Below are 13,188 nucleotides of genomic sequence, written 5' to 3'. Positions count from 1 at the left end.
CAACCAAGAGAGCATTGCAATAATCCAGACGGGATAACACGTATGCCTGGATGAGTGATGCAGCCACACACGTGTGTTTATATACTTCCTTATTAGAGCAATGTTTCTGATATGGAAGTATGCCTGTTTGCAGAGTCCTGAATTACTCCCAGATTACGAGCCTTTTTACTTGGTTCTATGATACTGTCACCAATTTTGAAAGCCGGCAGTGAGAGATGTCTTAAATTGGACTTTTGACTGAAGATGAGGAGCTCTGTCTTGTCATCATTAAGCTTCAAAAAAGTTGATAGCCATCCATTCACGGATATCAGAAACACATTTAGATATGACAGCAAAGGAGAATTCAACTGATGGTTTACTTTGTGGTCTAAAAGATATGTACAATTGGGTGTCATCTGCATACAGATGGAATTGCAGATTATGTTTTCGAATGACATCCCCAAGTGGTGAAGTGTACATTGTGAACAGGATCGGACCAAGGACTGATCCCTGTGGAACTCCGAAGAGCAGTTCTTCTTTCTTTGATGTTGTGCCATCAATGTGAACGGATTGGTGCCGTCCAGAGATATAGGACTCAATCCAAGATATAGCTTTGTCGGTGATACCAAGTCTCTTTTCCAATGTATGAAGAAGCACTCTGTGGTCGATGGTATCAAAAGCGGAGGAAAGATCTAATAATACAAGAATGGCAGCTCCATCATTCTCTACTGATTGTAGAATGTCGTTTTGAACCCGGACCAAAGCAGTCTCGGTGCTATGGCCTTGTTTCAGGCTGACTGCATCACCTCGTGACATCTGTTGAGGGTCATGTGATCATAAAGTCTTTTCGCCACACATCGCTCGATTAGTTTTGAAATGAAGGGCAAGTTTGATACTGGCCGATAGTTCTTCATCACTTCAGGGTCGAGTTGAGATTTCTTTAGCAAAGGTGTTACAAGTGCTTCTTTTTTAACAATGGTGGCACAAAACACTCCTCAAAAGATTGGTTTATGACATGAGTGAGAATTGGAATCACAGATTCTTGGCATGAGAATGTCAGTTGACATTGGATCGAGAGCACATGACTTGGATGAACACTTCATTATCAGTTGTCTGACTACTTCTACTAATATGGGGCAAAAGCATGTGAGGTGTGAAATACCACTGAATAGCACTTCTGTTGATGTAAAGTTCCTGTTGCTTGCATCAATGTTCAACAGACTTGAACGTATTGTCCTAATCTTCTCAGTGAAGAAGTCTGAGAATTGATTCACCATTGTATGCAGTGACGTAGTGCTTGGCAGAGATCTCGTATTTTGCTTGAAGAGAAGTTGATTAGAATTGTAAAATATCTCTCTCAGACTCCCTGCGTTTTCCAAAGCAGCATTGTAATGGCTGGACTTAGCCTGGTGAATAAGCTCATTCACTTGGTTTCTCTGGGCAGCATGCATCTGCTTGTGGACAGTGAGTCCAGTCTGTCGCATCTGCTTCTCAAGCTTCCGACGCTTTTGCTTTGCATCACGGATTAGGTCGATACTGTTACAAGGCGCTTGATTACAGGAGCATGTGAATCTAGGGTTCTGGCCACTGATTGATTAAACAAGTCAACAGATTCACTGACTGTCATGTCCTGATATCCAGTGAAAGAGGCTTCAAGGTCAGACTTAAAGTCAGTCCTGTCTATCCCTTTTAATTTTCTGAAGGATAGTTCCCTTCTCTTCCTCATAGGGGCAAACACACTGGCAGTAAAAGAACTGCGAAGTGGTCAGATTTGACGGAAAAGTCTGTTTTATATTCCTTACATGAAGGTCATCACGCGAAATAACCAAGTCCAGAGTATGACCTCGAATATGGGTAGGCTCCACTACGTGCTGGATCAGGTCACGTGACTCAAGCACCTTCAGGAACTTTTGCGATTCTCTGTCAGATGCATCATTGACATGGTAGTTAAAGTCTCCACAAATGATCAACTTTCCTGGCAGAGTGGTCAATTGATCTAATAGCGTGTCAAACTCACTGAGGAAACATGACTGTACAGTTCCTTGTGGCAGCCTAGGGGGTCTATACACGACTGTGAGTATTGTACATTGTCGATCAGAACTCAATTTCACAGAAAGTGTTTCATACGAAGTATGGTCGTTACAGACACTGACTGTAGAGCACTTTATGACATCACTACAAATAACAGCTACACCTCCACCTCGTCTCTTATTTCTAGCGACGTGAAAAATGGTTTGTGAGAACATCTAACTTATTATCAACAATTAAATCTCTAATTGTTTGAGATTTGTCTGTCTGAACATCATGCGTCTTAACAGATCGTGCATTCAGTACACAGAGCCTTATTTGGTGTTCCTTAAAGGTTGTACTATGTCTCTGTGTTTGGTGAACTTGTCTCTTATTTAGTCCAGCTCTACATCCCCTCTTTGTTTTCTTCACACAACAAAGTCCAAGAGAGCGAAGGGTAGTCAGTGTACTTAATGACACCTTGGAGGGCTTAAAACAATCAATTGAAACAAGTTCATGGGATGAGTATGTTTTCACCATTGTGTCACAGTACAGTGCACATACAATGACAAAAGCCAAGGTCCGTGGAGCAGTCATTGAGACAATAGGCATGAGCATGAGCATCGATCTGAGAAATTGGGAACCGATGACATGATTGTGTCAACCAAGTCAGTGAGCCTGACCACCCGATCCCGTGAGTCACCTCTTACGACAAGCATGGGTTACTGAGGATCAATATTCTAACCCGGACCTTCACGGGTCTAAGAAAAAGTGACTATAAACGAAAACATATATATATATACATTGCCATTAAGTCCACATTACCGTATCTGAAGCTGGAGGATATTGCTCTACAAACCCTTTTCATGGTGTAAAAATATTCACACGAAGATGCATCTTTATAATTTTCGGGAAAATGATTAGTGGGATTGAAAGGTAACATGAGAAAACGTTTAGACAATCAATTACAGAACAGGCATATCATAACGGATATATCGCCCATACTACCATTTCTCTCCATATTATACACTTCACAGCATATCATAACGGATATATCGCCCATACTACCATTTCTCTCCATATTATACACTTCACAGCATATCATAACGGATATATCGCCCATACTACCATTTCTCTCCATATTATACACTTCACACAGCATATCATAACGGATATATCGCCCATACTACCATTTCTCTCCATATTATACACTTCACAGCATATCATAACGGATATATCGCCCATACTACCATTTCTCTCCATATTATACACTTCACACAGCATATCATAACGGATATATCGCCCATACTACCATTTCTCTCCATATTATACACTTCACAGCATATACAACAGTGCTCTAGTTCCCCAAACAACTCGGATGATATCTGGCAAAAAGTTGTAGATATAATACCTGGAAACGAGGTTCACATTTATAGTTTTAATTTATACATACACTATATAGTCGAAAGTCACACTCCACAAATACGAGCAAGAAATTCGTAATAGACCGAAGAGGATGTTTTAAACTGTCTCATGGGAACAAAAGGACTAAGTTAAATGAATAAAAAATAGGCTAAAAGACGCCATTATAAAAGGATGCGCTGATACCTTTCTGTATACATGCTACTGAAGAGTCCATTTGAACATCAATACAGATGAGGCGATTGATGCCACTGATTGTTGGATTTGCTGAGCCTTCAATTCCTGTACAGTGCAGGTTTTCCACTTTTTCACTAATCCACTTGGTGCCTTGCATTTTCATTTTAAGAATGTCAGTTCACACGGTCCAACAGACTGACAGTTCTAAAATTACCTCTCTTTTCCTTTCGTGTTTCCTCCATACAAAAGTCAGTATACTGGGATTGCACACAAGTTTTTGTTCAGATTAAAGGTTGAAATCATGTCTTTCGACTGTGAATATTTCTACTTTTTATCTTGAAATCTATGCCTCGGCACAATGGGTTTAACGTTCAACATATTCTTTAGTGTTCCGGTCTTCTTCACGGATTTCTCAATCACAGGCCCAGTCAATGATTGTAACGCTGCTCTCATTTCATCTGTGTTAGCCTGCTGTTCCCTTTTCATCTTGTTTAATTCGGCTTGTGTTTCTCGCCTGTCGCCTTCTCGAGCAGCTTCCATCTCACTAATACGGGATTCCATTTTGTCTTTGTCTTCCTCCATTACTTTTTTCAGGGTAACGAGTTGCTTCTGTTGATCCGCAATCTCACATTTGAGCAGTGCATTTTCTGCCTCCAGGTTACCAACCTTAGCTTGTAATTCTTCGATCTGCTTTCTGGCCTCTGCAAGAAGTTGCTCCTTCTCGTCAAGCTGTTGCCGAAGACTATTGATTGTAATCACTGTTTCTTTACTTATACGAGAAAGTTCCTCAATCTTGCAGGGTGATCCTCACACTCTTTAATTCGTTGGTGACATCCCTTCTCAATACTCTAAAATCTTCTAAATTTGCACTTGTTTGCTCAACTTGTCCAACCCTTTGTCTGAGTATATCCACCTCTTCCTTCAAATCAATTGTCCTTTCGTTGTCCATCAATAATGACATAACTTCTTTTTCATATGAGGGCCTCAGCAATTTAGCAAGTTCATTGTAGCCCATTACTTCCAGAGACTCAATGAATCCTTGAAATGAAGCTGGACCTCTCAAGACAAGTATATTTAAAAGTCTCCTAGCCCTCTCTTGGCGTGTGTGTCCAGCTTCAATAGACTCCATGTCATCCATATCTATAAGTTTCCTTGAAAACAGAGGTCCTGTTAAGTCTTTAGCTTCAATTCCCTTCTCGATGTCCAGTATGTGTTTCTGAATACAAAGTTCATCCTCGTGTTTCATTCTACCTCTCATTGTAGCCCTCTTTGCCATATTGATCATATGCTTGTGCTGGCCTGATTATCTGGAAAACATAGTGCACGTGTGAAATCTATTCCTCATGTCAGGTCTTAAATGTCTTCGTTATATAGCTAATAAGTCAAAACTGTAAGTGGAACTATGACCATAAATACAATAATCAAAATTGAATAAACTCCATACAACATTCTCTTAATTAAACATTTTCAAAATGGGCGGCATGTACATATATACCTACAATAATTATTGACATACATGTTTTCAGAAATCTTTCACTGAGGTATAAGTTCCACCGATGTGCTTAATGAACTACAGCAAAAGATATGTTCGTCTAAACGAAAAGGGGAAGAAGAAACACCAAAGGAGAACATTTGTTACCGTAAAGTAAGCAAACAGACAACAAAAAGTCATTGAAAAAGAGTCATACCGGTGTGAGGTATATCGATATTGTCATTTTGCAGTGTAAACGATAAATGGTTGAGATCACAGTCTCCCTGCACGGGTGCCTTTGGAATGATAACAACCATTACCATCTGTATCTCCACTGGCTTCACAGTGTCTGTCGGCACTAGACGTCGTCACGAGTCTATTTCACGTGATTATGTATTTCTGCATTTGGTACCAATTCCTCCCTGTGTGCCAGTATGAAGTCATCTTACTTGTGTGGTATGTGTTTGAGGCGTGCTTCGCAAACACCTGGTGTCACATTATTTGATGCTGATTCATCACAATCTGCTTTCAATCTGTTCTCATCAGAAAACATGAAACTATGCCAGTTTTTCTGCAATCGGTGTAAGGTGTGCGCCCTCTTGACCCTTTGATGTGTCAGTATGATCCCCATAGGTACTTCTCATGAGAGAGTTGAGGAATGACGTGTGCATGACAAGGTTTTAGCTTCTAGCAGGTATTGCGCATGGTCAGAAACGTTCCACTTTCAACATCTGTTGTGAGAATTTACTTAGTTCATAAGGGGACCAACTGAAGTTGTTGAACGATTTGTATCCATGTTTGGCTCTTGGGTCTAACGTCCGTTCCATAATCTGGCAAAATTTCTGGGATTCTATATGAATTCTACCGATGGACTAACCCGCTGAAAATCTGATTGTTGTTGGCTATAATATACTGATCTGCTTTGGCAAGTGCGTGAGAATATCAAAGCCAAACGTCGTGTAAAGGCTACTTACTACAAGTGTGTTGGTCCACCTATGCTCATTTTTCATGACACTGACTGTGCTTTTGTAACAACTGAACATCCTCAGCCGGTATCAACCGTATGATTTCAGTCCTCCTAAATATTATGAAAGATTGTCTGGCATGTAAAGTTATATTCAACATTATATTAAAAGTCCCACACATGTTTAAAGAATTATTACAACCTGCACATACTTACAAGAAAAAAGGTTTCCTAGATACCACTGAGTAAGTCAAAACACTCCCTTCCGAAACGATCTTTAACAAAATCTGACCTACACGTCTTTGCAGGCAAGCAAACACTCTTATCATATGTAACAGTATACAGTCCTACTTTCGTTGAAACAATCTGTGAAAATAATCATGTAAGTTAATGCAGAAAAGTAGATATGTTTATTTCTGAACCAGTGGATTTTCACAAAGCCTGATGATTGCTTACACGCAGCTGTACGTCTCCTCAACGGTAACAGATTAAAAACCTACACCAAGGTCTACACAGACGCAACCAATGTGTTTCACCCTTCAAACGGTAATCACATATGGCAGAGGTTCGAATTTCTTCGGAGTACAATCTCATGTTAAATGATCTTTGACAATTCAACCTTTAACACATTCTTTGTCATTTTACGTCCTCATGATTCAGACATCTGTTTAGTGTGATACCACGTCTAAAACAAACCTTGACATTAATTTGATGTCAGTCTATACTACTTTTGTAAAAAGATAATGGTTAAGAAAGCCTTTTTGGTGGCAGCCACTATTAAGCAAAACCAGTCAGATAAAGCAGTCCCTTCCCCACTTTGAAAGGGGGATTCTTATTTCAAACATGATCACACAGGATACAGTCAGATGGAGGTGTGATAACTGAAATGCAATCATTTCGATACCTTCTTGGTAAGTTATAGTGATTTGGTAATTTGGCTAACAGTCATATTTACTTTAATTCCAAATGGAATACTTTGGATCTTTTTAATGATATGAACAAAAGGAACATACTTCAATGATAAATATATGTTAAGTGTCATTGCACATTTCTGACCATTTTGGAATCGTGTTTTTGTGAATAATTCGTTTGTGAAAAGGTGAATATATCCCGCCCCAACAGTGGGAGCAGTCACAAACACTTACGATGCACACACGAGAAACAACACGACAACACGGTCGTATAATTTTTTTTATTTTGTCTGCTGCTACATTTACCTTTTTCCAAGATCAGTGGCCACAGGATTCTGGTTAAGCAGGAATATTTAGCCTGGTTATTCTGAGGCCTTGAATGTTATATATTTAGTTCGGTATACAGAACAATACGTATAACAAAGTAACAATACATTGTAGGTGATATTGATCGATGGATTAGTTCCTGACATCAGGATGGTCCATCGGTAGAATCTTAAAATCATTATGACATGCAGGCGAATGTAATAATTTCTATTTTATAGTGTGACGACATTCTGCCTTACGTCGCAATACGGATTCAATAATAAACACTTCACGAGTGCGCGTGGAGTGACAAATGCACTGTCGCTATTTACAAGAGGATTTTAATGTATTTATTTATCATTTACAGATTAAGATGAAAATGCAACATAGAGGTTCTGGTGATCCTGGCACAGTCAGGCTGGTAAGGCTCATCATCAGCTCAGGGCCCTTGCCCCTTCTACATATAGCCCAGACAGCGAATGGGACTTCTCCGAGGAAATGCTGCATTGACGAACTCACCAAGATCTTTCCGGAGAATATGAGGCTGCAGCCTTCCACATTACCCAGAGTATCAGAAGAGCTACACTCCCGGTAGAGAGTGTGCCAAGAGATCAGGAGGTACCAAACCAAGGCCACCGATTATGATTATTTGTGGGGAATAAGACAGGTATTGGGTACTCACCTGTGAAAAGATCCTGGCTAAACGTCTCCTGCTGACTGTGACAACGGTTATATGTTTAGATATACATCTTCGTCCACTCTTGAACCATTGCATGCATGTTGAGCTGATGTCATGCATTAAAGCTTTATTATCGAGGGTCAACTTGATACCTGTTTTGTCCGCTTTGCCAGCATTACACCCAGTCAGTAAATGTGCTATGTGACGACGGCTTGTACATAAGCCCTAACAAGATAAAACAGTGATTGATCATCTGTGAGACCCGCAGCCAGATACGATAAAGCATAAAAACTCACACCTTCACGGCAGTGACGTGTCCCCAGACTCCTCTAGGAGTGAGTACGTGAGTGAATGAGTTTAGTTTTACGCCGCAGTCAGTAATATTCCAGCTATATTCCAGCTATATACTATTGATGTAGTGCCCAGCATACAGAGATGGTAAGATTGACCACATTTATGTCAAGACCAAGAAGGGCGTGTACTGAGTTAATACACATTCCATTTAGCTGCACTGACTTTAGCTACATCATATCATGTTACTTCAAATACAAATCACCCGCGAAGATGCGGGTTAGAATTGATCTTCAGTAACCCATGCTTTTCGTAAGGGGCGACTAACGGGATCGGGTGGTCAGGCTCGCTGACTTGGTAAACACATGTCATCGTATCCCAATAGATTGATGTTCATGCTGATCCCTGGATTGTCGTGTCCAGATCCAAATTATTTGCAGACCGCCACCATTAGCTGGAATATTGCCGAGTGCGGCGTAAAACTAAACTCACTCGAGTACAGATCAATAACAGTATTTTTTTAGTTATTTTTTTTCATATTTCGATGCATATTTAGAGATCAAATAAAATCAAAAGCTTGTCTTTGTTTCTCAGACAGATTTGCACACCTGGACATTAGCCGGCGAGTAAGGTTATATTTATATTTGGCAGATGTGCAATTTTATCAAAAGAATCGTTATTATCATGGAGTTGTCCTTTGTTTCATATTTAACGCTGCACTCAACAAAATTCCAACTGTATAACCTGTGGACGATGTCAAACTGGTGGATGATATGAGCCATGTCCCAGCTGTGTCTCATAAGACGGCATGCCATCAACGAAGCGATACCTCCATTCCATGTCGACACCCCCTTTCCCTTTCGACAAGGGAATGAGTGAGTTGGCTTTAACATTGTTTTCAACTGAATTTTATTTAGGAAAGATCACAATCTATGGATAAACAACCTCTTTATTACAGTGGGTGTGACGTTTCGATGTAGGTTCTAAAACCGTTATGAAGAAAGTGATACATTGTAGTTATTTTAGTTGTATCTAGGCAAGCATTGGTTACCCGGGACCTTACACGCTATACAGGTTCCATAGTAACTACAAGGAGCACCAAACAGAAACGTCAAAACTAGAATGAAAATGGGCAACAGAACATAATTATGGCTGTTTGAATGAGTCATGTGCGACTGTATACCAGTAGCTGGTCAAGAGACTAGATATTTCATGCAGTTGCAGAAGAATTAAAAAACATTCCCAAACCTACCCTAAAATATTTCCATTGGTGCAAGTAGAAAGCATAACATAAAAGGGAGAATACTGGTTTTATTTTAATACATGTGTAAATGGACGCGTCAAATCTCCGTGAGTGTTCGACAGGATTGCTTAGTGTTCATGAAGCTACCTATCGGTATAGGGTAAAGAAAATTTCGAAGCCAAAGAATAGCCAGTCTCGGTTATTTGCTCGCACGGATTCCATAGGACGTAAAAAGGCAAAGTAGTAGTTAAAAATATATAAATGGACCACTGAGAACCAGTGATGACACCAGGGTTTTATGAAAAGCCCAACGCCGGAACTGCTTCATTGCTGAAGTGTTATGACTAGTATCTTGTTACGCAACACAATATATTGGCAATGTAAACATATGCATTTGGTCAGCAAGTCTGGGCATCGGATGACCAACCTCAAGCGAAGTAAAACTCGCATTGATCGCAAAGTCATTCAGTGCACCTGCACTGAGTAAGTGCGACTGTGACTGATTGCCTGTCAGTCTGACTGTCTGACTGTCTGTGGAGTCCACGCCTCACTTCGTGCGAGACTACCTCTGGTCCAGACCCTTGAGTTAGGCAGCGTTCAGAACTGACATTTTAATGTACAGGTGACTGTATTTCACTCGATTTGCGGTGGTCATTACCTGTATTTATGCTTATTGACAAGGTAAATAATTGATTTTCTTTGCTCAATCATGCTCTTCCCTTTCTCTCGGTCCGCCATCTTTGTGGTTTTTATGTATTCGTGCGCCAGCACCGAGTTTTGACATTTACGATAAGACCAAAAGGATCGTTTGATGGATATCATAAGTCTTATACTATGCTGATCTTATTCAAACAATGACAACGCACAAATGATAAAGTCGGCTATGACGATAACTGTTTCGGACAACATATAATACTAAATTCCACAGCAGAAAGCAACCATGTATGTTTGACGTATCACGTCACATCAGAACTAAATATACCCCAGGAGTCAAGGCTCGGGAAAGCTAAGTATGGTTCAAACAACACAGCATGCAGTACAGCACAAAGCGAGCCATATGCCATATTTTGCATCAAACACAACTGACATTAATTGAAATTACTAATTGTAAATATGTACGTCCGTTTCGTGGCCCCCCAAAAATGCATTAAATTAAATTACTTGAAATGACATTGCTACTAGTAAGCACACTGCATGTACATCCTTTTCATGGCAATAAAACATACATCCTGTTCCGTGGAATGCCATATTGTCAAACACAAGCCATCACTTAACCCATCACTGCAGGTACCAAATCTCTATTTCCTGTTCTCCTCCATTCTGTTCCTTGGAACGATGTTCCGTTTCCCAACATTCTTCTTCAGCTTCCTCTGTTGATCCAGCTTCCGCTCCAGGGCCTGCATCTGTGCCTTGTCCTCCTCCCGCTCTTTGATGATGCGATCCTGCTGCTTCGCCATCTCTTCAAACAACCTCTCATGATTGTGAAACGTCGTCTCATTCCTCATTCTATCCTCTTCCGCTTGTCTCCGAAGTTTCTCATTGCGTAGCTTCTCGTCCTCGATTGCCCGTCGAAGAGTACGGAGTTGTTTGTCTTGTCGCTTCACATCAGATCGCAGCAGGGCATTCTCAGCTTCTAGATTTTCCAGTTTACTCTCCAGCTCATAAATCTGCCCCCTTGCAAGTTCTAATAGTTTATCCTTTGCCCGTAACTGGTCTTTCAGCTCTGATATTGTAACTTCTGTTGCCTTGCTTAATCTAGACAGTTCTTCAATCTGAAGTAGCGTACACGAGATTGTTTGCACTTTCAACGAAAGGGATTTTATTTCGATAGAGAGACTTACAGTCTCCTTCTTGGTAACCATTTTCATCTTCACTTCACTCTCAATCGTATTGATTCTCTGTATAAGTAATTCCATTTGTTTGGACAAATCCTCTTTCGGTTCTTCTGTATCCATATCTTGATAACTGCATCTTGTTTCAAGCAACCTCATCGCTAGATCCCTGTATCCTCTTGACTGCAATGCTTTTACAAAGACGGGAAATGACCTTTCTCCTCTCATGGCAATGATGTCCATGAGTCTCCTCGTCCTCTCCTTCCTTGTTTCCCCAGCATCAATCTTTTCTCTATCCTCTCGATCTATTATGTCTTCAGATAACAGTTTGGCTGTTAGCTCTCTTGCTTCCACCACATCCTCGATCTCCATAACGTACACTTTGATACTTTTCTCATCAGCTGGTTTCATCTTTCCCTTGTCTGGTTGTGTCATGATGTACGTCTCCGATGGCTAGTGCCAAAGAGAAAGTCATTAAGTGCAACAGGTTTTATGCAGTTTTATGTTGTTGTAGACTCAAACTCAAACGTTATCTAAATCGTATGTGATAATTATTTATAAAAGCGGCAAAACCATTTTCATATTCATGAGAAATAATTTGCTAACAGCAGAGGCTATTCCGACAAAATGGTGAATTTTATATTCTAAATCACTATCAAAAAGTGATGAAACCATGTCATCGCCAAAAGGTGAGCATAAGGGCACCCGTTACAAACTCATGCAAAGGCACGTCAATATTCTTGAACATGACAAACGACAACGACAAAAACATTTCCACGTCCATAAGCAATCTCGATTGTACAATTCCGACTATATCATGAGTATGTATTTATGAATCGCTATCAAAATAGTGCTGATACCAGGTGTTCGCATGAAGGTGAGCCTATCCTGCACCACCGGCGGTACCCCTCATAGACACATGCAGAGGCAAGTCAATTGTTCATCTGAAGGAAATTGGGAAGATCAAGTTTGTCACTGATGCCCACATTTTGAAATTCCCTCCGCATGCCTACAAAAGCCTCTTGAAACCTTCGCCGGAGCCTTGAATGTTGTAACCTTGTCGTTGATCAAACAATTACTGAGCACGAATCGTATGGCGATCATCCAAATGTTGGTAGAAAAGGCGTTACTTTAATGTCCCTCAGTAGTTGTGAAATGTAAACACCAAATGCAGGAGCTGTTGGAATATTACTCGGCATTAAGGGAAAGTTTCTAGGCTTCAGTTATTCTAGGCTACAACTGGGAGATACGGCTAGACTAAAACTGGGAGATACGGGAGGGGCTACAACAGGAAGATACGGCTAGGTTAGAAGTGGGAGATACGGCTAGACTACAACTGGGAGATACGGAAGAGACTACAACTGGGAGATACGGCTAGACTACAACTGGGAGATACGGGAGCGGCTACAACAGGAAGATACGGCTAGGCTACAACTGGGAGTGACACCCTAGATAGTTTATGATATTCATCACAGTCATAATGCTCCCTATTCAAGGGAGCTGGTGGTCTCGGGTTGATTAGAAGTCTCAGTCAATCCTTTAAACACCGTATTACTCTTTTGTTCTATAGACACCATACAATGTACTTAATGTCACTTTCGATCGAACTTTAAGCTGTGTAAAATAGTTTTGTAACAATTCAGTAACTCACATTATTGTTGCCACCAAATGCTTCAAAATTAGTAGATACCTCAAAATGATATAAATTTTAATAGCCCACGTCTGATTCCAATAGCAGCACAATAATCAAATCAAAATACTACAATAGGTATAGGTGTTATTCAGTTTCATGATCAATTCTAACTTACCTGATAACGTGAAATCTCTGTATGCAGAATGAGCACGAAATGAGCCAACTAACACCTCCAACCTATTCAGTTTGTATAACAAATCTGACTTCTGTACA

At 40.4% G+C, this 13,188-nt stretch overlaps 1 protein-coding gene across 1 annotated transcript; it reads right to left on the bottom strand.

Annotated features, from left to right (window-relative positions):
* Positions 1–9,757: 9,757 nt before the first annotated feature.
* Positions 9,758–13,188, bottom strand: LOC124285423 (uncharacterized protein YALI0A18139g-like). The gene is made up of 2 exons (XM_046721646.1): positions 13,091–13,188; positions 9,758–11,735 (listed from the first exon to the last, which is right to left on the bottom strand). Exon 2 carries the CDS (start codon positions 11,715–11,717, stop codon positions 10,749–10,751), a length of 969 nt encoding a protein of 322 aa, XP_046577602.1. The 5' UTR covers positions 11,718–11,735; positions 13,091–13,188; the 3' UTR covers positions 9,758–10,748.

Source organism: Haliotis rubra, unplaced genomic scaffold (assembly GCF_003918875.1).
Source record: "Haliotis rubra isolate DU_JTF1 unplaced genomic scaffold, ASM391887v1 Scf36, whole genome shotgun sequence".
Lineage (NCBI taxonomy): Eukaryota > Metazoa > Mollusca > Gastropoda > Lepetellida > Haliotidae > Haliotis > Haliotis rubra.
This window is presented reverse-complemented; position numbering and strand designations above follow the sequence as displayed.